At 53.0% G+C, this 23,457-nt stretch overlaps 1 protein-coding gene across 7 annotated transcripts in view; it reads right to left on the reverse strand.

Moving 5' to 3' along the window:
- The window catches only part of PACSIN2 (protein kinase C and casein kinase substrate in neurons 2), a 132,078-nt gene that overhangs the window by 12,803 nt on the left and 95,818 nt on the right, over positions 1 to 23,457 (reverse strand). For all 7 annotated transcript variants that reach the window (XM_078076709.1, XM_078076707.1, XM_078076708.1 and 4 more), the window contains 3 exons: positions 7,793 to 7,949; positions 5,632 to 5,867; positions 4,217 to 4,372 (listed from right to left, as the gene is read on the reverse strand). In XM_078076709.1, coding sequence (XP_077932835.1) covers positions 4,217 to 4,372; positions 5,632 to 5,867; positions 7,793 to 7,949 — 549 coding nt within the window. The remainder of the gene's footprint in view (positions 1 to 4,216; positions 4,373 to 5,631; positions 5,868 to 7,792; positions 7,950 to 23,457) is intronic.

A 23,457-nucleotide genomic window follows, 5' to 3' on the forward strand; every position in this document is an offset into this window, starting at 1 on the left:
AAGCGAGCCAGGCTCTACACCACCCTGTTCCTCACCTGCCTTTGTCCCTTTCTGCCACTTCTGAATTCATCAGCATCTAGACCCACTTATCAGCTGACAATATTAAAGCAGACACTTTGAGTGAGTTTATGAGCAGGGTGAGGAGCTGTGACCGGCATCCAAGGATCTACTTCCTCGGGTTCCAGCCCAGAAGACTCATGCTCTACCTCTATTCCCGAAGGGTGCTTCCACCCAATCTGGGCTGGGAAAATACTCAGAAAGACGCCCTTCCCACCCCACATGGCCAGGCCCCCCAGGCTCATCTCGATGCCACCTCCACCACTGAGGTCATCCTTGGGGAAAGCTTCTCAGGCCTCCACAGATTCCAAAGCACAAAGAGCACAAGCACTGGAGTCTGACAGACTCCACTTTCAAATTCAAGTCCCAGCCCCTCCACTTCTGAACTGCAAACCACACTCCTGGCATGTGCCAGGACTCTCAGCTAGTACCAGGCCCAAACAGGCAGACACTGGGGAAGGGGCAGTCACTCTGGAGCCCAAGGTGCGTGGTCTCGAGCACCACTGCCCCGCTGACTCGCGCCCATGGCATCCATCCGTGTCCTCTCCCCGAGGAAGGGCTGTGCTGGGTCCCCCTTGAGCCTTGGACCTTGCCCACAGCAGTGGTGACTCAGCAGATACCTCTGGGCAAGATCTCGGGGTCTGAGCGCCAGACAGACCTGGGGGGTGGGTCCTGGCACCTGAGTTTCTGACAGCCTCACTTCCCTCTGCAGAAAACGAGGTACAGGCAAACCCCGTTTCATGGCGCTCCACAGTATTGTGTGTTTTACGGACTGAAGGTCTGGGGCAAACCTGCAGGGAGCACGTCTCCCAGTGCCATTTCTCCAACAGCACTTGCTCGCTTCGTGTCTCTGGTCACATTTTGGTAATTCAGTATCTCAAGTTTTCATCATTATTATTACATTTGTCACAGTGATCTGTGATTAGTGACCATGACTTGCTGAAATCTCAGATGATGGTTAGCATTTTGTAGCAATAAAGTATGTTTTAATTAAGGTGTGTATACTGTTTTTAGATGTAATGCTCTTGCACACTTAATAAATTACACTATTGCGTAAACATAGCTTTTATGAGCACTGGGAAACCAAAAACAGTCATTTGGCTCACTTTCTTGTGGTGGTCTGGACCTGAGCCGACCATGCCATACGTCTACATCACAGCAGTCTGATATTTAAATGAGGTGACAGACAAAGGGCATCAAGCTGCACGAAGTAGGCATTCAAAAAAGTCCTTGTCCTCCTGTCCTCCAGCCCACCACTCCCCCCTACACAGCCGTTCAGCCCGAGACTGGCCTCGAGAAGGGGTTTTACCAGAAAGGAAATAGGGCAGGACCAAAGGAGCCTCCTGGGGCAAAATGAGGGACGGCAGGGCTGGGGCCATATTTACTGTAAGCCTTCCCGCTATGGAGACCCTGAGAAATGGGGGGGATCATGGGCAGATGGGCTGGCCACCCAGGAACTTCGCTTTTCTGTCTCTGACGACACTGTGGACTTCTGAGGAAGGGCTGAGCCTCCCGCCTTCAGGATCAAGGCCATGTCTCGGGACCCCAGACCCTGCCACATCCCTGAAGCAGCTCTGCCCTCACTCAGGACTCCAAATCTACTGTCTACGCTGCTTCCGTCCCAGACACCCTGCTGTGACTCATGCCCTGGAAAACTCCCCTTTATGCTCCAGAGACCCCTCTTCTCAAAGACTTCCCTAACAGGCCCCACCCACTGCCTGGAGCCTCCCCTCCCCGGCCCCCCCTTATATGCTGTTCCTTGTTCTGCTTCTGAGCCTCCTGGCTGGCCTTGGGTCCTCTGTGACCCCAGGAAAAGGTTATCCTTTCCAGAATTTGGACATTCCCAGCAGAAACAGAGTGCCACCAACTCCTCTGATTACTCCTCATCGTCATCATCAACTGCCCTGTGTCTATGTGTGAGGCCCTGAGTGAGATCACGAGCTCAGAGGCATCAAGACATGCAGCTGCGGTTAAACACCCAGCGCCTGGAGAGCAAGCACTTCTCTGGGATTCTTCAACAACACAGCAACCTCCCCAGAGCCCCTGAGGTGCCCAGTGGCAACAAGATGCTTCCCAGGTCCCTGGCCTGTGCTCACAAACAGCCCTGCCCCAGCAAAGCCAGATGCAGAGCAGGATCATCACTACTGGGGAATTCCTAGCACAGAGCACATAGAAAGTTCCTAGTAAACATCCATGGAGTGAAATGAGAGACAGCCTTCGCTCTCCTGTGGACTGGACATTTAGCACTGAACATGAGAAGTTCCTTTCTGATGGATACTGCAAGACGCAGTCACTGCCTGAAGGAAATACAGAAGGGAGTGTGTAGCCAGTCAGTGCTGGCTTTTAGAAACTGCTTCAAAAAGGGGAGTAGAAGATGGGGTTGCCCTCCTGTCCGGGCCAGCTCTTGGCCTACAAGGACTATCATGCCCCAAGGTCACTGGCTAGACCGCAGAGTAGGGAAGGAAACCTCTACAAAGCGGCCCAGTCATCCTGACAGGTGCCTTACGTCTGACCTCGGACCCCGGATCAATTTGGTGGACTCTGTTGAGTGACTGTGAAACACGAAAGGTATGTGTGTCTATGTCCCTCACCCCCACCCCTACCCCCATACCCAGGACCAGAGATGCCTCGTCTCTCCTCCAGGCACTGTCATGGACACCTGGCAAAGGCAACCCTCGGCAGCCCCCCAGCCTTCTGTTCCTTGAGCCCAGGTGCCCTCCCCATTCGGCATGTAGCCCCAGGCTCCTCACCTGATCCCACGGTGGAGGCAGCCGGCTGCTCTAAACCCTACCCGCCTGGCCCCGGCCCCAGTCCCAGAGCCAGGTGCGGGGAGGGGGGCTGCTCCCCAAGGGACTCTGGTGCTCACTCTGAGCGATGAACTCTTCTGCAGACATTCCCCACAACCGCCCTCCGTCACCATGCTGATGACAGAGTGGTGAGGGGTGGGGAGAGATATGGGCCCTCCCCCACTCACACACCAGGTGGCACAAGATTGAGCCTCTCTGAACTTAGTTTCCTGCATCACACAACAGAGACGCCACCACCTAATTCCCTGGGCTCAGTGGTGCCCATCCAAGCCTGAGAAGGCGGTGGGTGTGAACAGAGCAGCTCGGGGCTCCTCTTTCCTTCCTGGCCTCACAACCTGTTCCCAGGACGCAGCCTTTCTCAATCGGCTGCCTCTCTCTCACCAAATGCAGGTGGCGTCTCCTCAGCACTGCCGCAGGAGGGCTCCTGACAGCCCCAGCCCGAGCCCCGCACCCGTCACCATGCCGCAGAGGTGGTGGCCTGGGCCTTGCTCGCGTCAGCTCTCACCTACTGGGAACTTTTAAATTATCTGAATCTGTCTAGTGTTTGCATCCGCGACTCAGGCCTTCCAGGCAGAACCACCACCTGCATCCGTGGAGACCAACAGCTTACACCATCTTCCCATACGATCTCTCTAACCCACGGCAGCAGGACACCTCCCCCACGGCGGCCAGGGTGCTGCACTGGGCCTGCTGCACACAGGGCCTGGTCACGGCCTCCTGGCTGAGCGCCCGCAGCCTCCACCCACACCTCTCGGGGGCCTCCACTGCTGGAACTACCCGCCCGCTCCCCCCACCCTTCCACGCTCCCCACGGCCACGGTGTGCTGGGCCTCCTGGATACTCCACCACCCCTTCTGGGGACTCCCTCCACTCACCACCAGAGCAATCGTTCTCAGCTGTGGCCCTCCACTAAACCTCTGCCCTCCCTGAGCTCTGGAACCTTCTTTCAGTGGCTCGTCGTTAGCAGTGTCCTAGCTCCTTACTTCACTGGCCTTGCAAGACCACTGGCGATTTGGTCATCATGCCCCTCCGTGCCGGCTCATGTATCAGCTGCCGGACGCTGGCATCCACACCTCCTTGTCCTGCACAAGCTGCTCCCTCCCGCCTCTCGCGCACCAGCCCCTTCCCCGAGCTTGCCCGGCACTCGGGTCTGCCCCCGTCCTGAGCAGGGCACAGGGGGCTGTGGTAAGGTGAGTGCTCCCTGCGGGGCCCTCCTGAGCGCAGGAGTAGGTCTTACTGGTGGGCCATCTCTCCACCCGTCCCATCAAGCAGCAACAAAGGCTCACTGTGGGCCAGAGAGGTGACCGGGTGAGGCACGTGCATTCAACACGGAGAAAGACGTGCCCCATTTACCTTCAGAACGTCTTGCTTGCATTTTTCTACTTTGTCTTGCAACTTCTTAAGCTGCTCGGGGTTGAGGGATGGGTCCGCTTTGCTATTGGTTTCTCGGGATGTGGCCAACTTCTCCTCTTTACATGCCGCGTGGTAGGCCTTCTTTGCTGCTTCTACCTACGGGGAGAACGAGCTCCTGAGTGCCACGTGTCTGCAAGTTCAAAATCGGCTTCACAGACTCTGCTTTCACCCCCCAGAGGAGAGGGGAAGAGCAGATACAAAGCTGCGCATGCCGTATAATTACAACTAGTTACGAGGGAGGAGTTCATTCAGCAGAAAGGGACGGAGGGCCTGCTCTGGGCCGGGTGCTGTTCTAGGCACCAGGGGTGCAGCACCAAAGACCCTGGCTTTCGGGGAGCTCTCCGTCTAGCCAGGGAGGCAACTACAAAAGACAGCTGAAGAGCACAGTGAACAAGAGGGTGATGAGTGCCAAGGAGGAGAGGAAAGCAGGCAAGAGAGGTGGGGCGCTGTGCTGGGGCGCTGTGGGCCGAACCGCGTCCGGAGCGGCTGGAGAGAGCCAGCCAAGATCACGTGGGGCAAGAATGTACGGGAGGTGTGGCTGTCTGCGGGAAGAGCACGCCAGGCAGCTGGAACAGCGAATACGAAGAACATTCCTAAGTTCCAGAGCTACCAGGAGGGGTAACGTTGGCAGGCAGACCTACAGGCCACGGGCTCCACGGCTAACTCGGGGAGAACACGTGCACGCACACGCCGCTGTATCTTTATTTCAGAGGCTTCCTTCCTTGAGCCAAAGTCACAGAGTTCATTCTAGAGGGGAAAGATGAGTTTTGTAACCATGGCCTCGAGAGGGGGTGGGGGTAGTCATTATAAATGAGGCCACGGACAAGAAGAGAAAGGAAACGTGGCAAAAGCCAAGACATGGAAAAAAGAAGGAAAGCCTGTCATTACTACCCGAAGACGGAGGTCTGTTCTGGGAGATTCTGAGGAGGAGGACTCTGAGGAGGAGGAAGGTGGTGCAGCTCCTGAGAAAAGCCAGCCGGTGGAGACGGAAGGAAGCAGCAAGTGGGCCCCTAAGGGAAGGGGCTGGCCAAGCTGCGGTGGCGGGGGCGGGGGGGGGGGGGGCGGTCTGCTTGTGGGCATGGGGTCCGTGTAGGAGAGCCTCCAGCTAGCCAAGGCCAAAGGAGACTCAGTGGCTTTGGCTACTTTTAGAAAAACCGGTATCAGTATTATTTGCAAATTTCAAAGAAAAACACATACAAAAGAAATAAAAATTTTAAATTAATCCCTTCTGCTAACCCAAAGAGGGGGCCTTGTCTCTACTGCTGTTAGCATCCTGGGCCTAAAGCAGTCAGAGGGGGTCTAGCCAAGAAGCATGGGGTCAGGCCGGGCAGGGGCAGCCTGCAGGAGGGAGGCACCTCTTTCAGCTTCTTGGCCCAGGGCTTTTGTGCTTTCCGAAAGCCGTCCTCGGCTTCTTTGGTCTCCTTGAAGCCTCCCATCATCTGCTTGTGAAAGGCTTCCTTCTGCCAGTTTTTGATCTTCTCGAAGTCCTCATTCATCAGCGAGGCCTTCACCTCCAGGTGCAGCTCGCTCACCTTCTCTGCCTCGGACATGACTGCCGTCCAGGCCTTCTCCAACGTTCCATACTGGGGCCCTGGCACAGGAGAGAAGCTGGTGGTTACTGGGCACCAGGGCTCCCAGACAGGCCCTGTGTGGGGATTTCGTCCGTTAACCTCTCTCAGCTGTGAGGATGGGATTCTAAGCCAGCAGCCTGGCTGTGGGGGCTGGGAGGTTTCCTTTCGGTTCTTTCAGACAGTTTTCTCTTAGTGGCTGTTCCTTTTTCAGTCCGGGATGAAGAATAAGGAACTGAAGCTGGATCTACTCAACCATTCTTTTGTTAGGGAAATTAGGGGATTACACACATTTTCTTTTTTTAAAGTCACTAAGCTTTTAAAGACTTCCAATTTCTGCATCTTGGAAGTTTTAATTTGCTTAAGGCGGGCTGGAGGAGGAGGACCCTCTGAAGTGAGCTGACCTCTCTCCCCGGCTGCTCGGGTGCTCTTGCAGCCCGCCCTCTCCCTTCCCTGCAGGGGACTCCTCAGCACCTCTCTTATTCACTCCCACAAGGAGAACGGAGCCCTGGCTCAGAGCAGGAACTCAAGAGCTGCCTGTCAAACGGAGGACTGTCTCTCAGCAGAATGGAAGCGCCCTGTCTTGCAGAGAGGAAGGACAGTTGGAGGCAGGAAACTGCTCTGGCCAGATGGAAATCTCTAGATTGGTGGTCACCTCGCACACTGCTCAGGAAGGAAGCTCGTAATCTGGCCTGTCATTTTGTTGAGGGTGTGGGGTGGCATGGCATCAGGTAAGGGAGGAAGAGGCTATGACAGAATCTGAGGATGAAAATGGGAAGATCCAGGTCCTGTCCTCGAGGCTCTCCGCAGGGACAGTCACTGTTTGAGCTGGGTAATGACACAGAGAGGCGCTGGAAGGGGCATAACCGTGGAAGGTGAGCCCTTCTGAACTTCGAATCCCTCGTGTCTACAAAATGAGCAGCTCCCTCTCCAGCCTTGGTCTGAACACAGTGGCAGGATCCACAAGGTAAGCGGGGGCAAGGGTGCTTTGTGAACCTCAAGTTCTGAATAAACACAAGGGACAGCGCTGACAGCTGGATCCTGAGAGGTGGAAATAAAACAACAGTTACGGTTTACTGAAGGAGCTGCCCCTTCCCTGGCTACTCCTCACCCGTGCACGGCCACCTCGCTCCCTGACACCTACTCTGAACCAAGGCACCGTGCTAAGCCCCACAGATGACTTGTTTCAGCAACAGGGGAAAGATGAGCAGCTGGTCCAGACCCAGCTGTAGCTGCCTGGGGCCCTGCCCGTCCAGGACCCCTCAGCCAGTGGCCTGGCACCCCCATCCTCTGAGGTCAGCCATCATGGTAGAAGAGCCTGGCCCACAGCACACCCTGGAAAGCCCCACTCTCCGGCTTCTGTCCCAGGAAACCCTGTAACCCACCCAGCTCCCCCTCTATGCTGGGAAGTGCACTCTGAGAACAATCTATACCCATAGCAGCGTTCTGTTGCTAAACTCCCGAATCTTCTGAGTGTTTTGCTAGGGAGGGAGCGGGGGGCAAAACCTGCACCATGCAACACCTCTAGTTATTCCTGTTAAAATTCGAAATTCGAAAGCCTGCCACATGTCACCATCTAGTCTTACCCGATGTGCTACACAGCCAAGCTTACGGATAAACAACTCTGCGCGTTGGAGCCCACAGTGTAGAGCCGCAAGGGCTCTGATGTGGTGGGCGCTTTACTCAGATCTGGGCCCGGCAGGGGCTGTCCTGAGTTAGACTGGCAAGCGTAGCATGTCCTATGGACGACAAGGGCTGCGGCGGGAGACTGGCACTGGCTGCAGGGAAGCCCCGTGCCACAGAAAAGGGAAGAAAGCCCACACAGCCCGGGCTGCTGGGAGAAGGCTCCCTGCTGCTCCCCACTATGAAGCACAGCCCCCCAGAACTGAACACGCACTCCTGCGCTGATCTTGTGAGATCTGCCTGGAGCGCCCGGGCGGCCCCCTACCCTTCTCCACGAGCTGCCTCCAGCGCCGTGCCCACTCGGTGAGCTGCTGTGCGTACGCCTTCTCGATGCGCGCCCGTTCGTGCAGGCAGTTCATGAGGTCGCTGCACAGACGGTGGCCATCGTCTATCCGCTTCACGGTCCGCTTGTAGTTCCCAACCTAGGAGACAGGACCACACCGTGAGGCTGGGGGCCCCTCCTGGGGGTGGGGCAGCCGGACCCTCACGGCTGCACAAAGAGCCTCCGTGCTAGCTGGGCTCCTGGGAGTTCATCCCCTCTCCCACTAGAAAGGCATCCTGTGTTGTTAGGTGACAAGCTCCCCATTTTTATTACTAGCAGCAACATTAAAATGTGGAGCTTTTCAATAACCACATGGCCAGTGTACACGCTCTGACCCGTGGGTCAGGGAAGGAGACAGACCAGCACAGGAAGGGCTCTGACGGAGAGAAGTGAAGGGCTGAGGGTACCCAGAAGGGCATCTCGTGCAAACTGAGGGGTCAGGGACAGCTACCCAGAGCAAGTGAGGTCTGACCAGAGACACTTAAGAAAAAGAAAAAAAGAAAGAAAAAGAATTCAGTAACTCAGATTAAAATGATTTTATTTATTTATTTACCAGAGAGTGAGAGAGAGAGGGCACAAGCAAGGGGAGCTGCAGGCAGAGGGGGAAGATCCCCGTCGAGCAAGGAGCCCAATGTGGGACTTGATCCAGGACCCTGGGATCATGACCTGAGCTGAAGGAACTGAGCCATCTAGGCGTCCCCAAAATGATCTTATAATTAATATTATAGAATTGGCGAAAGACCTTTTGATCATCATTGGTATAAACAGGTTTCAGGTGCCTTCCGCTTAAATGTCATCCCATGCTGGGTTATTACTTCCCGATTAGAGCAATAAATACTATTTCCCACTTACTGAGCACCCAGTGTGTACCAGGCACCACAGTGGGTGTTTTACACCTCCAAATACTGCCCTGCCCTAACGAGTAGGACTAACTGTCCCCCTCTTAAGAGGAGAAGAGCAAGGCTTGGAGAATGACGTCAGTCCCCGGGTCCTGCAGCAGCAGGGTTTCAAATGGCTCCAGGTAGGACCGTCTTGACAGCAAAGCTCAGACTCTTACCTGCTTTGACGAGGGTTATGGTGAGTTCTGACTACTTTCTCTCACATGTGAAAGAGAGACTAATTTATCAAATATATAAAGAATAATTGACAAAATATTAGTGGCTAATTGGGAGTGAGAATCAAAGTGTTTAGTATGTTTCACTCTTTCAGCAGCTGATTTGAAAGGAGAGCCTGCGGCCGACGCTGGAGCACTGGAGGGAATGTGGCAGCAAAATGATCTGTTCTATTTCAACCTTTTCTTCCCCCGTCTTCAAAAATCTTAATCAACTTTTATTACCAGTTTTACCATTTCTAAAGGTCTCTGCCTGGCTGATCACTCTATTTCATCTCTCTTTGGGCTCAGTTGGGAAGCTCCTGGAGAACAGGGAGGACTCGTTCCTACTTCTACAGAAAAGGGGACAGTCCTCTCTCTCCCAGGTAGGCTGCGGGACCAGCGGCACAGCTCGCTAACTCCGACTTATGAACAGTTCAAACTACCCTAGTTTCTCCTATCCTGAGCTAACCAGGTGAAGGGGGTGGTGGTAGGGAAGACCTCACAGAGGGACAGAACACAGGGACCCCAAAGGGAGATGGGCAATGGGGGAGAAGGGGTTCTGGCCACTTCAGAAAGGGCTGTCCCTGAGGCCAGAGAGAACCCTGCTCCTCTGGGAACAGCAAGGACCCCTGGGAGTGAAGTGGCCTGGGCAGCCTTCTCCAGCAGGCATGCTGAATAGCTCTGGGAGCCCACGTCAGCTGTTGTTCCGGCCTGGGGTGTGGCCAGGCTGCTACTCCTCACCAACACACAGACCTTTCATCTCTATCCTTCAGCAGCCCCTTTCTTAGCAAGGCAAAAGCAAGCATTTCTTTCTCTTTTTTTCGATTTTTATTTATTTATTTTTGAGCACGATAGAGAGCACAAGTGGGGGGAGGGGCAGAGGGCGAGGGAGAGAGACTCTCTCAAGCAGACACCCCGCTGAGTGTGGAACCTGACAACATGGGCCTCAATCTCAATCTCGCCACCCTGAGATCATGACCTGAGCCGAAATCACAGTCAGTGGCTTAAGCAACTGAGCCACGCAGGCGCCCCTAAAAGCAAGCATTTCACAACCAGTTGGAAGTGACACCGCATGCTCACTTCCCTTAAAATAGGGCCTTGCTGTCATTTTGAAATTTACAGCAGGATGAAAACAAGTAACCAACAAAACACAACTCTGTTGCTGAGCTGGTGCCAAGAAGAACTAAGCTCATCACAGCTTGATTGAGACTTGACAGTCGGCAGGAAACCATGAGGCAGAGCTGGCTTTCATCTCACTCCCACCAATAATATTCACACGGGTAATCAAGATCACAATATGTTGGCTCTTCTCTGCTTTTCAAAACCCTGTAAAAAGATTTAGGGAAAAGAAAAGAGTATCTCCTAAAAAGGCACCTGTCGGTACGACCCTTTAGCGTGTACCTTAGCTGCCGTTCATATTTAAAGGACAAACTCTTAAAATCTAGAAGCAACAAGGAATACTGGCAGGATGTCTCCAGAAGCATGAGTTTAGGTCTAAATGCTAGCACTGTGATCACTGCTGAGGCAAGGGGAGAAGGGAGTGCTCATGACGCTGCAGCAACATCTGCCCCACTGGTCTTTGCTGGGTGAAAAGGCTCCATGTGGGTGCGGGCCGGCCATCCCTCCAGTGCCCACACAGGGACATACATCAGGGACCACTGTTTCATCTCCACAAACCGCCCACTGCAGAGCAGTGTGGCCTTCCTGCTCCCCTGAGCAAGGCACCGGTGGTCATCCTAAGAGCAGAACTACTGACCACTGTTTCTTGAAACTGAAATATAATCTACATACGGTAACACTCACCCTTCACAGGTCTATGCTTAGCTGAGTTCGCATGAATGTGTGCATGTATAACCATCACCATATCCAGGTGCAGAAACTTCCAACTCCCCACCACGTTCCCTGTGCCCTCCTGCAGTCAATCTCTGCCCCACATAGCCCTGGCAACACTGATCTGATCTGTGTCCCTCGTAGGGGCCAAGGGGCAGGCCGCCCCCAAACAGGCCACTTTGACATGAAGATTATTTTGAGTTGAAAAGCAATCATTCCCCAGCAGATTCAGGAAAAGCTCTTTACCTCCCCCAAAGCTGTCTACAAAGAATTTAGATAGACAACCTGCTCCAGGAAGAGAGCTACCGCCACAGATAACTACATTATACTCTGAACTAGGCTTGGTGGACAGGGAGGGACCCAGCAAGGCCTATCTGATCAAAGTCCTCCGAGTCCCATTGTTTGTGAGTGGCCCAGCAAACATTTGTTTTCCAAACATTTACTCTTTTTGTTTATCATTTTCCCCTCAATTACATTCCTTCCCTTTGAAGTACTAGACCCCTACCCACTTATCTCAGGATGACATAATAACTCATTTTGCCTGTCTCTGGAATATGCCATGCTTGTGTGAATTCCCCATATATACTAAATTTTATTTTCTACTGTTAATCTGTCTCGTGTCAATTTGATTCTTAGTCTAACTAGAAGGACCTTGAAGGGGACAGGAGATTCTTCCTCCCCAACACCCTTTATCAAGCGGTCCGGTTAAATGGAATCACACAGTACGTGGTCTGGCTTTTGAGACTGATCCATAGTATTGTCTATGTCCGTAGTTTACTCCTTTTATTGCTAAGAGGTGTTCTGTTGCATGGGTACACCATCACTTGTTTGCCTTTTCATCCTGTTGAAGGACATTGGGGTTGTTTTCAACTTGGGGCAATTATTAAAAAAGCTATAAACATTCACTGACAGGTCTTTGTGTGGACACATGTCTTCATTTCTCTTGGGTGAATACCTAGGAGGGGAATTCTTATACAGTAAGTATATGTCTAACTTCATAAGAAACCGCCGAACCATCACCCCAAGTGGCTGTACACTCTGCGTTCCTCGCTGCAGTGCGACGGTTCCAAAGGCTCCACATTCTCACTAGCACTTGGAACTGCGTCAGGTTGGTTTGTTCAATATTTTGCCACTTTAGTATGTAGCAATTATCTCACTGTGATTTTAATTTGCACTTTCCTAATGTCTAGTGATGCTGAGCGTCTTTTCTTGATCCTGTCTGCCACCCATATGTCTTCTTTGGTGGAGTGTGTTCTCTCTTTTTTTTAATACATTTTTAAAATTGAGGTATAACGATGACTGGTTTTTATAAAATGCAAGGTGAGTTAATTTTCAAATACATGACAAACTGATCATATGTTAAAGTGAGGGTCTATATGGTTCGCTATTTCTATTTTATCAGTTTTGTAATTTAAAACTTTCTCTCCTGCTTTTTAAAACACTAGTTTGTTTTGAGGTGGCCAAATGGCAAAGAACTTTATGCAGAAATTTAAAAAATAAACGAGATTTCTTCCAAACCTTATTATCAATTGATTTACTCACAGAATGCCCGTTTTAAAAACGAGGTCAGAAGCTATCTATGTTCCTAACTTCCTCGAAATTCAGGCTCACTCCCTCAGATACCAAGATACTAAAGACAGACCTCAACACACATATGCCTGGATGCGCGGCTGGGGACACTGTCCTCTCCCTCGGGGACTTCCACCCGGCCAGAGGGAGGAGTGAGAGGTGGGGAAGGTATACTGGAGACAACATCCAAACTGAATTTTCAAGAACAAGTAGGAATTTTCAAGAACAAAGGTGAGGAGAGAGAGAACGGTCTCCAGGAAAATGGTGAAAAGATGTACCAGCACGGGGACTCAGGCGTGCTGTCCATGAGGCGTGGAGCATGGGACACAGGATGCAAGGGAATGACTAGCGACTTAGGGGGGTTGGGTGCAGCTGGGGGTGGGGGGTGTCAGATGATCATCCTGAAGGGTTCCGTGTTCGGGGGACTGGTGGGGTTCAGGAGGGTGAAGCTCCTGGAGGAAGGTGGGAGAGTGGCCTCCTCAGGCTGGGGCCATAGCAGTGGGGACAGAGAGCGGGAAAGCGGGAAAAGGGACGGCTCTGTCCTCCAGGTGGCAGGTGGGAGCCGGATAGGGGTAGCAGGATCCAGTCAGTGCCCAGGCACCTCAGGGGCTGTAGTCTACGCAGGCTGGGCTTGGGAAAAAGCCGAACCACCACCTCTCTAGAGTCCTCCAGAAGCCACTCTCCCGCCCCCTCTTCCCCGGGGAGTGGAAAAAAGAAAAGAATAAACTGGGGGGCCAATGGGTGGGCCCAACCCCCAAGCTCTGCTGTCCTCCCGTGAATCCGAATCACTCTAACCTCTCTCCACCCACAATTCCCCACCCCAGGGCCTAGGGTCTCCTAGCAGCCTGCCCTCCTCAAGGCTCCCTACCTCTCCCTTTCTCTGAGTCTGGCTCCAGTCATTCCTCTGGTTTTCCTCCACCCCAGGCACTGAGAATCCAGCCTCAGACACACCTTGGATTTATAGTCCGCTAAGATGAGTCTGGGGCTGGAGTTGCAGCAATCCTTGTGCAGAAACATCCGCGTAATCGGGAATCAGAGGAGAGACAGTGGGCTCTATCTAAAATGCAGCAGGACTGTAATTACAGGGGGGCCGGGAGGGACTGCTCAAACAGGTCGCACCAGTTCCTCCTTTATCCTCTACATGTAAACAGTCTGGAACTGCCTTTCACAAGGACACAGGAGAATGCCTGCCTCTCCGACTTTAGAGACTACTTCGCTTGGCCAACTCCCTTCTGTGGATCACAGTGGCCAAAGGCAACAGGAAGGCTGGAGGATTTGGAAGTAACCCAGTGAGACCTCTGGGGATCCCAAGTGGGTGACGGGGAAAGTGAATGCCGACCTGCAGCTCCTCTGAGCCTCCCACCCATCGGCCCCCCAGTTTATTCTTTTCTTTTTTTTAAAGATTTTATTTTGAGAGAGAGAGCACAAGCGGGGCGGGGGGGGGGGGAGGGACAGAGAGAGAGGGAGAAGCAGACTCCCCACTGCGCTGGGAACCTGAAGCGGGGCTCAATCCCAGGACGGCCTTCCTTCACGCGTCCCAAGCTGTGTGGACCAGAGCCCGCGGCGTACAGGACATCAAGCCCAAAGACGTCCAACTCTTTGCCCTAAGACGGTGTGGACCTTTGCCTTCCTCATCCACCACTCTTTCTCCACTGCCTTCCATGGGCTCTGCCACACGGCTGGCACTCAACAAAAATGTAAGGTAGGACCGGAAGTGACTATTAGAAAATGCAGGTGACTATCTGTGTGACTTAGGGCCAGGCAAGATCCTTAAACAAAATTTCCAAAGTCAAAGCTGTACAAATACTTACATACACATGTGCCTATGTGTATAAATGAATTTTATTACATCAAAAATTAAGGATTTCTTTTCAGAAACCAACACCATGGACAAAGTTAACAGACTGCAAACACTGTTTCCCAATTTGCTATGTCTAAATTGACAAGAGACTAAAAGGGAATATCCCAGGAAGTCCTATATATCAACATGAAAAAGACAGGCCCTGAGGGAAGTTGGGCAAAGGGTATGACTAGGGCAACTTCAGAGAGAACCAAAGTCCGAGGGGCTCACAGCAGCAAGGGGCTCACCCTTGTGCAACTTGGGGGGATGCCCATGATCACAAGGCTCTTCACTCCTATAGCATGGCAAACCCGAGGGTGGGAAATGCCAAGTGTGGGACAAAAGGGGCACACAGAACCCTTATTGTACACACTGGTGGAAAACAGACTGGGGCAGCCCTGAGAACAGGCAGGCAGTAACTAAGTCATTAAGCATACACATGCCCCATGAGGACCTAGCAATTTTGTCCCTGAGTCATATCCCCACAGAAATGTTCTCTTGGGCTGCAGGCATGTAGGATCTTCTACCTGGGGAATGTGTGGGTGAAAGTGCGGCGGGGGCGGGGGGAGGCATACCAACGTGGAGGCAAGCAGCAAGAAGTGCAGGACTAGGTGTAGACACTGCAACCCGCACAGACCTCACCAGCAGTGGAGAAAGAGAAACAAAATGACAGCATGATGTCCTCGATGGGAATTAAAAATAGCTGCACACAAACAAGGCCAGAGACTTCACAGGAGCCGGCGCTAACACAGTCCTACCACTAGGAAAGGGACTAGCGTCAAAGGCAGGGAGAGAGCCGGCGAAGGGTGTGGGTGTGGAGTCCCAGCCTACCTGCCCCAGTTCCAGCTTTCTATTTAGGCTCAGCTTGTCTTCCCCACGGAGGCTTCCCTGACACCCGCTGTCCCTGCCGGACCACCAAGACAGAGTGCCTGCATCACCTGCACTTGCAGACAGTCGAGACCAATTCCCCACCACAGGCTCCTGCTTGCTGGTCCACCTGGGAGCCACGAGGGACCTTCCACACACTGTCCCCATGGCCTGCAGCCACAGCGTGTCCCACATGGGTCACAGCCGTGCATGTTAGCTTCCCTGCCCTAGCTGGACTGTAAGCCTCTGGCCACAGGCACCACGCACTGTTTTTCATCAGCAGGAGCATCATAATAGAGCATGTTTACAATTTGCAAGGCAGTGTGCTAACAGTTCAGCATGTGCCACCTCATTTAATCCTGTGACAATCCTTGGCAGTGGGTACTATTAGTGTTTCCATTTTACAGAAAAGGAAACTGAGGTTTAAAGAGGCAAAGTCACCCATGATCATGCAGCCAGAAAAGGCAGAGCCCACCTTCCAGAGAGGGTAAATTTAAGACTTAATGGGTCGTCAGGTAGTATGTGTGCTTCCAACCAGCCCCACGGGTCCCAGGGAAGGCCACAGGCAGAGTTCAAGACTGAGAAGTAATGTATGGGCCCTGCTCCTAATTCCACTGTGTGCCACCAAGGCTCACGTCAGGAACCCCAAACCTGTAAACTATTAAGACCGCTTGCCAAAGACAACCTTGATTTCACCCTCAGAAGGCTCATGCCCTTTAACCTGTGACCCTGAAGGCTGCTCCTTCTACATCCTGGAGAGGCGGGTTCAAGGGTGAGCCAGCTCTGCTGTGCTGACCGGACAGAAGGAAAAGCCCTTGCTGTTATCCCTCCCTCCCGGCAAGTCGATGGAGTCAGAGTCCAATGTTTTATCCAAAGCTGATAAAGTACACTGAGAGGCTCCAGGATATTCTCAACCAGCTTTCAGAAAGACAAGGATGGAAGATGACCCTTCTGGGATTCCTTAATGACAGTCCTGCAGACGGCAGCGAGATTGTCTGAATGAGTTTCTGTTATCTGTTTTGAGTCCCTCAGCCCCCTGCCCTCTCTGATGAGGTCACCTCTCAGCAGAGAGAGGCAAAGATCTGGCCCTGCCCCCAAATAAATGACCTTGTATGGGTCTCTCTCCCCAACTTTCTGTTTCTTCTGCTGTAGGGCAGAGGTAGAACTGATTTCATAAGGACTAAACACACTGGGCTGGGGTGGGTTTCTTCCCAGCCGGGTGTGCTCTTAGCCTGGCTCAGACATCACTTGACCAGACCTGGCCATTTCTACATCCTGTCCACTGGGAGACAAAATGAAGAGGGGGGACTGGATTAGATGATCTCCAAGGGCCCTTTGCAATTCCAGGATTTCTAACTGAAGAGTCTGGCAATGCTACCAACTGGCCGGCTACCCCTGAAGCCCTCATAACTCAATTTTTGAGAGCCTGGCACCACCCTCTTGCCACACACCAATGTGTAATGAACAGCTAATTCTGTGCCATGTGAGGAACGAGGGATATAATGGTGAACAAACTGTCAGTCCCTACCTTCCTGGGACTTACGGTCAGATAAATAACCCAATTACAGATGGCCACAAGTTCTGGAAGGAACACTCTGGGTGGTCGGGACTGCCTGAAGGAAATGATGTTTGTGGTAAGAGCAGAAGGGAACTCTGAGGGGCAAGGCTGCTTTCTGAAGGCTTGAGGCAGGATATCAAGGCCCACAGAGCATGAGCTATATGAGATCCCATCCCCTTGGGAAGTCTTCCCCCTCAGCTCATCTCTCCCTTGTTACTCTTGTACGGACATCTACTGTTGCATGCCTAAATGTGCTAACAGTGGCTTCGAGGGCAAGTACTGAGCCTTCATTCTTCTCCATCCTCCATGCCAGGCACCCAGAGGGCACCCCGTAATATCTTCTCAACGCCCGAATGGTGCTGGGGTGGGAATCCCCACTCCAGGTGCATAGGAAGGGACCGGGAAACTGCTAAGTGCTCAACTAGAGCTCAGCATGGGCAATGAAGTAACTCATGAGCCTTTATTTACCAAGTTCTTAATCCAGTGAGTCATTCCAGCTCTCCTCACAAAAGCTAAAAAGCATCGACTCTTACAGCGTAACTCCACGATGACAAATGAGCAGCTCGCTAACGCTTCTGCCAATCTGGAAAGAGCCGCGTAAGCCCAATCCAGCAGGAGAGCCCCACTGCTGCTTCATTTATGCTGACAAGGCTTTCAGTCAAATCCGGGGTCCGAGTTAGTTTATCCCCGAGTCCACCTGTGTCCCAGGCAGGCCGGAAGCGCCTCCGGCCTGGGCCTTGCAGTGTCACCACTGCCCCCCCCCACGTTCCTTGTGAGGCCCTGACAGAGGCCATGGCCTGCACACACCGCAGGGCGTCCCCCAGGTGCCAGCACAGGACCTCCTACCTCAGCCTAGCCCAACCCCTACTCTGAACTTTCCTTTCCAAACGGGGCCACTATGGATTTTAGGGTTGTGAAATGTGCTGTGCGCTTGAAAGCACAGGGGAATAAGGAGTATCTGTGCCTTGCTTTCAGACTGTGCTCTGGCAGTCCTCATTTCTACAGAATTCCACTTCACTTAGTTCTCCCCTTTGCCTTCCAGCTCACCCACCCTCTGGACTCCCAACTTGCCCTGCACTGGAACAGAGGGTCTTAGGAGCTCCTCACCTTGGTGCTCCCCCGAACCGCCACCTGGACTAGCCCTAACCTCACTGGGCCCGCCATCCTCAAAACGGGGTAATGCTATCTACCCGGCAGGACTCTGCGAGGGTTACAGACCCAATCGCTGGCTGGCCTGCTGCTGTTCACTGATCTGTGCTCTGGCTGACTCTGCCCCAGCACTGCCCCCGGGCCTCACTCCGGGCCCAGCTGCCCCCGGGCCTCACTCCGGGCCCAGCTCCGGTGCTCAGCTCTCACCCCCCATGCAGACCGGCCCTGCCTTCCGATCCTGGCACTGTACTCATCAAGTAGGAGGGTGAAGAAAAGGAGGCTCCTCACGCTGCAAAGGCTCCCTGTGCTACATGGTAGCTTTAAAGCACAAATCCCTCGGGGCACCTGGGTGGCTCGGTCAGTTAAGCATCTGCCTTCAGCTCAGGTCACGATCCCAGGGCCCTGGGATCGAGCCCCGCATCGGGCTCCCTGCTCGGCGGGGAGTCTGCTTCTCCCTCTCCCACTCCCCCTGCTTGTGTTCCCTCTCTCGCTGTCTGTCAAATAAATAAATAAAATCTTTAAAAATAAAAATAAAATAAAGCACAAATCCCAAACTTCAACAACTTGAAAGATCAACCGCATCATTGATCTTTAAGCATTCAAATAAAACAGGAAGACATAGAAACCCAGAAATCCCAGTTCGCAGATGTAACTCCAAAGGCAGAACACATAAAGTGGAGAGGAAGGAGGTGTTGAAACAAAGTTATCTCAGAATTGAACTCCTCCTTAAAGGTGGTCAGCTGGGTTCGATACTGCTGAGATGTCAACAAAGGCCCAGCGACACCCGTGGACTTGTCCGTGAGCACAGCACACACCCTCCCTGCAAGCCGTCACCCCTAAGACTCCACCCTGGAGCTCACGGTCTCTGGGGCACTCACACACACTTGTCCTTCAGCCAAGTGCCCAGGAAACACCCAGAGGACATTGCTGCCAAGTGACCAGGTCACACCCTCTTTGATTCCCCCTAACGCTCCAGGTAGGCGCTGGACATGTGGCACCTCCCTGCCATAAGAGTGGCTCTGACCTCCCCGGGTGTCTAAGTAAAGGCTTGCTGAAGACTGGCAGCTTTTGGTAGAAACTCCAACAGTGAAAGGAGAATTAGAGAATTGTCTGAAATCAGGCAAACCTCTGGGATACAAAGCCAAATTACCTGGTGGGGAAATTGCCAGATTGGAAAAGTGGGAATAGCACTTCCTCTAGGTAATGCCCCCTTCCTTCTGTGACCATCCCCTCCCCAAATTGCTGCTTTCACAGTATCCCATCTCTCCCTGAGTCCCCTGCATCCGAATCCCTGGTTCTACCTTCACTGATTCCTGTTACCAGCCCCCCTTCCAAAACACACACACGCGCGCGCGCGCACGCGCAGGACCACGAGCTCCCTTACCCCATCTCCATACCTGGGTCCCTCCGTGCCAGCCCCAAGCATTTGTATACAAATGTCTCTATGGAGCTAAGCAAGCGCAGTCTAATTAAGCACTCAAGAGGCCACCAGCTCTAAAATTGTATAATTTGTTTACTGAGTAGAAAGGTTAAACGTTTTATCTTACATCGCTTACACAAGTTACTTTGACATCAGTAAAATCAAATGAGAAAATAATTTATCTTCAGAGGAAAAGCTTGACAGCAAAACAATTCTCTCAAGGAACGGCTCTTTTTATGGCACTTAGACAGGGGAGGAACAAGCTGGCACCAAGATGAAAGGCCACCTGACTCCTCCACCTCTGCCTGTTCCCATGCAAGCAACATTCGCATGTGGGGCTCAGAAACAGACTAAATGAGGAGGCCACACGCCGCTCAGGCTCAGGAATCGTGGGACCCTGGCCCTGTGCGGGTTATTGATTCTTGCAACCATCCTGGGGAGGAGGAACCTGCAAGGCCACGTCACTGCCTAGGAAACCGGGCAGGCTATATCTCACTTCTCTGAGCCCTCGGGGTCATACACTAGCAAACGGCAGTACCCGGGTCTGACCCCAGACAGGGCGTTGACTTCATGTTTTAGCAGAAGCTTTAAGTATGTGGCACTCAGAGCAAATGAACATTTCTCTTCTCTGAGGAGCTCCTGGGAGGCTGAGACCTGAGGCAAGAGAGCAGTTCTAGAGGGAGGTGCCTGGGCCCGAATCCCAGCTCCACCACCTACTATTTATGTGAAGCTGGGGACCAGAAAACCACCCGAGCCTCAGTTTCCCAACCTGTAAAATGGAGATCACAATCTCAGAAGGCAGTCGTGAGGCTCAAGAGCACCCATATAAGCCAGAGCAGGGTTCCGGTACAGAGCAATAGGTGCTAGCCATTATCACTGTGTTAAAACTACACAGACCATAAGCATAGGGCTTAGCGCATGCAGCCTGATGACTTATCAGAGCATGCGCCCATGCACGGGATAGAGGGGTGGGGGGGACAAAAGTCCCAGCTCGCCTAGAGCCACCTCTGGCACAGCTCTGGCGTGCCCCCTCAGGAGGGAGAGCCTCTTCCACATCCTCACAGCGCTGCATCTGGACCATTTAAAAGTCACTTCTGGGGACGCCTGGTTGGCTCAGTTGGTTAAGCATCTGCTTGCAGCTCGGGTCACGATCACAGAGTTCTGGGATCGAGTCCCGCCCGCGTCAGGCTCCTTGCTCAGCGGGGAGCCTGCTTCTCCCTCTGCCTGCCGCTCCCCTTGCTTGTGTGCACGCTCTCTGACAAATAAATAAAATCTTAAAAAAAAAAAATAAAAGTCACTTCTGTCTGTTTTATTCATGCTGTACCCCAAGGCCTCAAACAGGGCCTGGCACATAGTAGTGCTCTACAAATGTCTCTTGAAAGAATGATTTCTGCTCACTATTGTGGTTATTTGCATACATATTCTCATTCCAAATATTTCATTGTAAGCTTATGAGCAAAGCATGTCTTGTTACCTAGCATTAAACCTCTTCCTTTCTCCGACTTACTTGTGCATTCAAATCCACAGTCATTCAGCGTGTCAGCACCGCCATACTGAGTCCCGGGGACGCAGGTGAGAATCACGTCCTTGCCTCAGGTCGTTCAGTGCCCAGAGGGAGAAGCGAACGGTGAGACTACACACTGGGTGGGCAGGCGGGAAGGCTGCCTAAGGCTGCCGGAATGGGTCAGGGAAGGCTGCTGGAGGAGGAGCTGGGAAAGCAGTGGAGATCAGGTTGGAGGAAAGACAACCAGGAAGGGAGGCAGCTTCTTTGTGGACAGGCACCTAGAGAAGGAGCCCAGGGCAGCGCTCCTCAGGAAGCACCAGATGGCCCAGGAGCTGCCAACACATGCTTATGCCTTTGTTATGCTATAGAGTATGGTTTTACTTTGGAGGTGATGCAGAAAACTGGAGCTTCCCACCCAGGGCAAGGAATCATATAGGTTTGCTTTTCTGGGTGAGCTGGCCTGGCTTCAGGGTAGAGAACAGACTGAACACGGCACAGGGGAGGCCGGTGCCCTAATGCCCGGTTGTGACACAACAGATATTAGTTTGCCTGAAAGAATGAATTAATGGTTCCTTTAAGAAACTTCAGGGAAATCAAGGCATGCCACCAGCCTGCTGGGAGCTCTGCCTGAGCACAGCAGGATTACAACGAAGCTGATACACCCACAGACAGGCCATCATACGGGGAACTCGGTCCAGGTCTGAGAAAGTGGGGGGAGGTGGGGCCAAGGCAATTTATTTCCGTGCGCCTTGTGCTTCCACTCACCCTTGCTGCCCTGTAACTGCCCAACACGGCAAATGTTGGCTCTGGGGTCTCAAGACTAGGTACTCACCTTGGGACCCCAGGACTCAGCCACGGGTCTGGACCATGGCAGGTGCCAAACCAGGCTCCGTGGAACCCACACACACAGGGCAGTGGCATCTTCTAAATACGTTACCTACAAAACTGTTCTAGAGGGATGGGCAAAGTGCATGCCATTCCATGTGGACGGCTTTCCAGACAAAACCACGCTCCGTGTGGAGATGTTCTCATGTGTTACTCTGTCTCCAAGGTCGGACAAGAAGCTGCAGGGAGAGCCTTCTCTGAAGGCGATGGTAAATACCGAGAGTCACATGCTAATCCTTTAGGGCTAACATTCTTAGAACATTTTCAGCAAGATATTTATGTTCTCTTCATCCCGCAGATACTCCTCTCCTCAAAGGCTCTTTGTGCCCACAGAGTGCAGTACAGGTCAGCCCCAGCCGGGCTTCTCCAGGGAGATCTGAGCTCTACCCGCACATAAGGCTGACAGCTGAGCAGAACCCCCGCCTCGGGGATGAGGCAGACTCAGGACCCAGTTCCTGAAATTAGCAGTTTGCCCTCCCAGCCTGGCCACCAAGGAGGCCTCGGAGACTCGCGCTGCAGCAGGCCTGCTGGCGACAAACCCACCATTGTGTGCCCAGAGCCCGCTGAAGGCAGAGGCCAGGCTCTCCTAGGAAGCCCTGGTGACACCTGAAAAGCCCCACAACCTGCAGCCTAGGCTCTCTCTGTACCCCAGGCCCCAGGGCCTATGAGAAGACCCAGACTCAGGGCCTAGAAGCCGAGGATACGGTAGGAGGGCCCTCAGGCTCCTGGAGTGAGCCAGAAGACTTGCCAGAAGTAACTGACCTGCCCTACCCCACGCTGGGAAGCCTCTGAGGAGGACACGCCAGGCTCCAACTTGAAGAAGTCACCCACTTGGGGAGCAGCCTCCCCTCGGTCCCAATCTACCCAATCCCACATGACTTTTGGCCTCCAAAACAGCCCTGGGCTCCAAAGAATTCAAGGTCTTCAGCCCTCTGCAAGGCCGTGCTCATTCTGGCTTCCAGACTTTGCTCCAACTCAGAATGCCATCCCATCTCAAAGTCCAGCCCCATCTACCTCACACGCCTTCTCTGGTGATGTCAGCAGCAGGTCCTTCTCCTCTGAACGCCATGACACTCGGAGGGAGACTGTGGCTTGGCCCCACTGACCACTCCCCCTTCATGGGGGCCATCATCTTCTCTCCTCCAGGAGCCTTCACTGCGGGAATCAGAGCTCACTTCTCTTTTCTAAATGGCTTACTCTAAGCGTTGGGTAATACAGAAAGTGTCCCCTCCAAATACCTCCAAATACTTCCATTTGATATTAGTCCCTGTGGGTAATCTCTCCTCCCAGGACTTGCTCACCCATTCATCTAGCAAACACATGAGTGCATTCATCTAGCAAACACATCCTGCTCATCTTCCAATGCACTTGCCTGCCCCACCCCCAGCGGGAGCCCCACTTCCTGCCGTGCCCCCCCAGCAAATCTTACAGCACTCTACACAATGATCTGTCTGGTGTCAGTCTCCTCCCATGAGAGCTTACCTCCAAATGTCACAGCCAAAGGCTCCTGGAGGACAGGGTCATGTCCCTTCCGTGCAGGCATACAGCCAGCATGCAGAAGATGACCCACTCCAGGAAGTACCTTTCAGTGGAAAGGAGTAAAACTAAGCCCAAGGACTTTTCCACCTCAAGACCACAAGGCTTTCTGCAGATCTGTACAGGTCTGTGGGTCACATCAGTAAGAAGACACCTCCCATGGGAAAGAGGGACCCTGCTGACAGCATGGAGAGATGTGCGGCTGGCAGCGTGTACCCAAGTCACTCACAGCCGAATGGGGTGGGTTCCCCCTGAGGAATCGCTCCTCTGTTCAATGAGCAGCCATCAGGGAGGAGGAAGATGACAGCACTGCTGATTTCTACAAGCTGAAGAGTAATTTCAGAGGGAGCATCACAA

Source organism: Halichoerus grypus, chromosome 6, assembly GCF_964656455.1.
Source record: "Halichoerus grypus chromosome 6, mHalGry1.hap1.1, whole genome shotgun sequence".
In the NCBI taxonomy this organism is placed as follows: Eukaryota; Metazoa; Chordata; class Mammalia; order Carnivora; family Phocidae; genus Halichoerus; species Halichoerus grypus.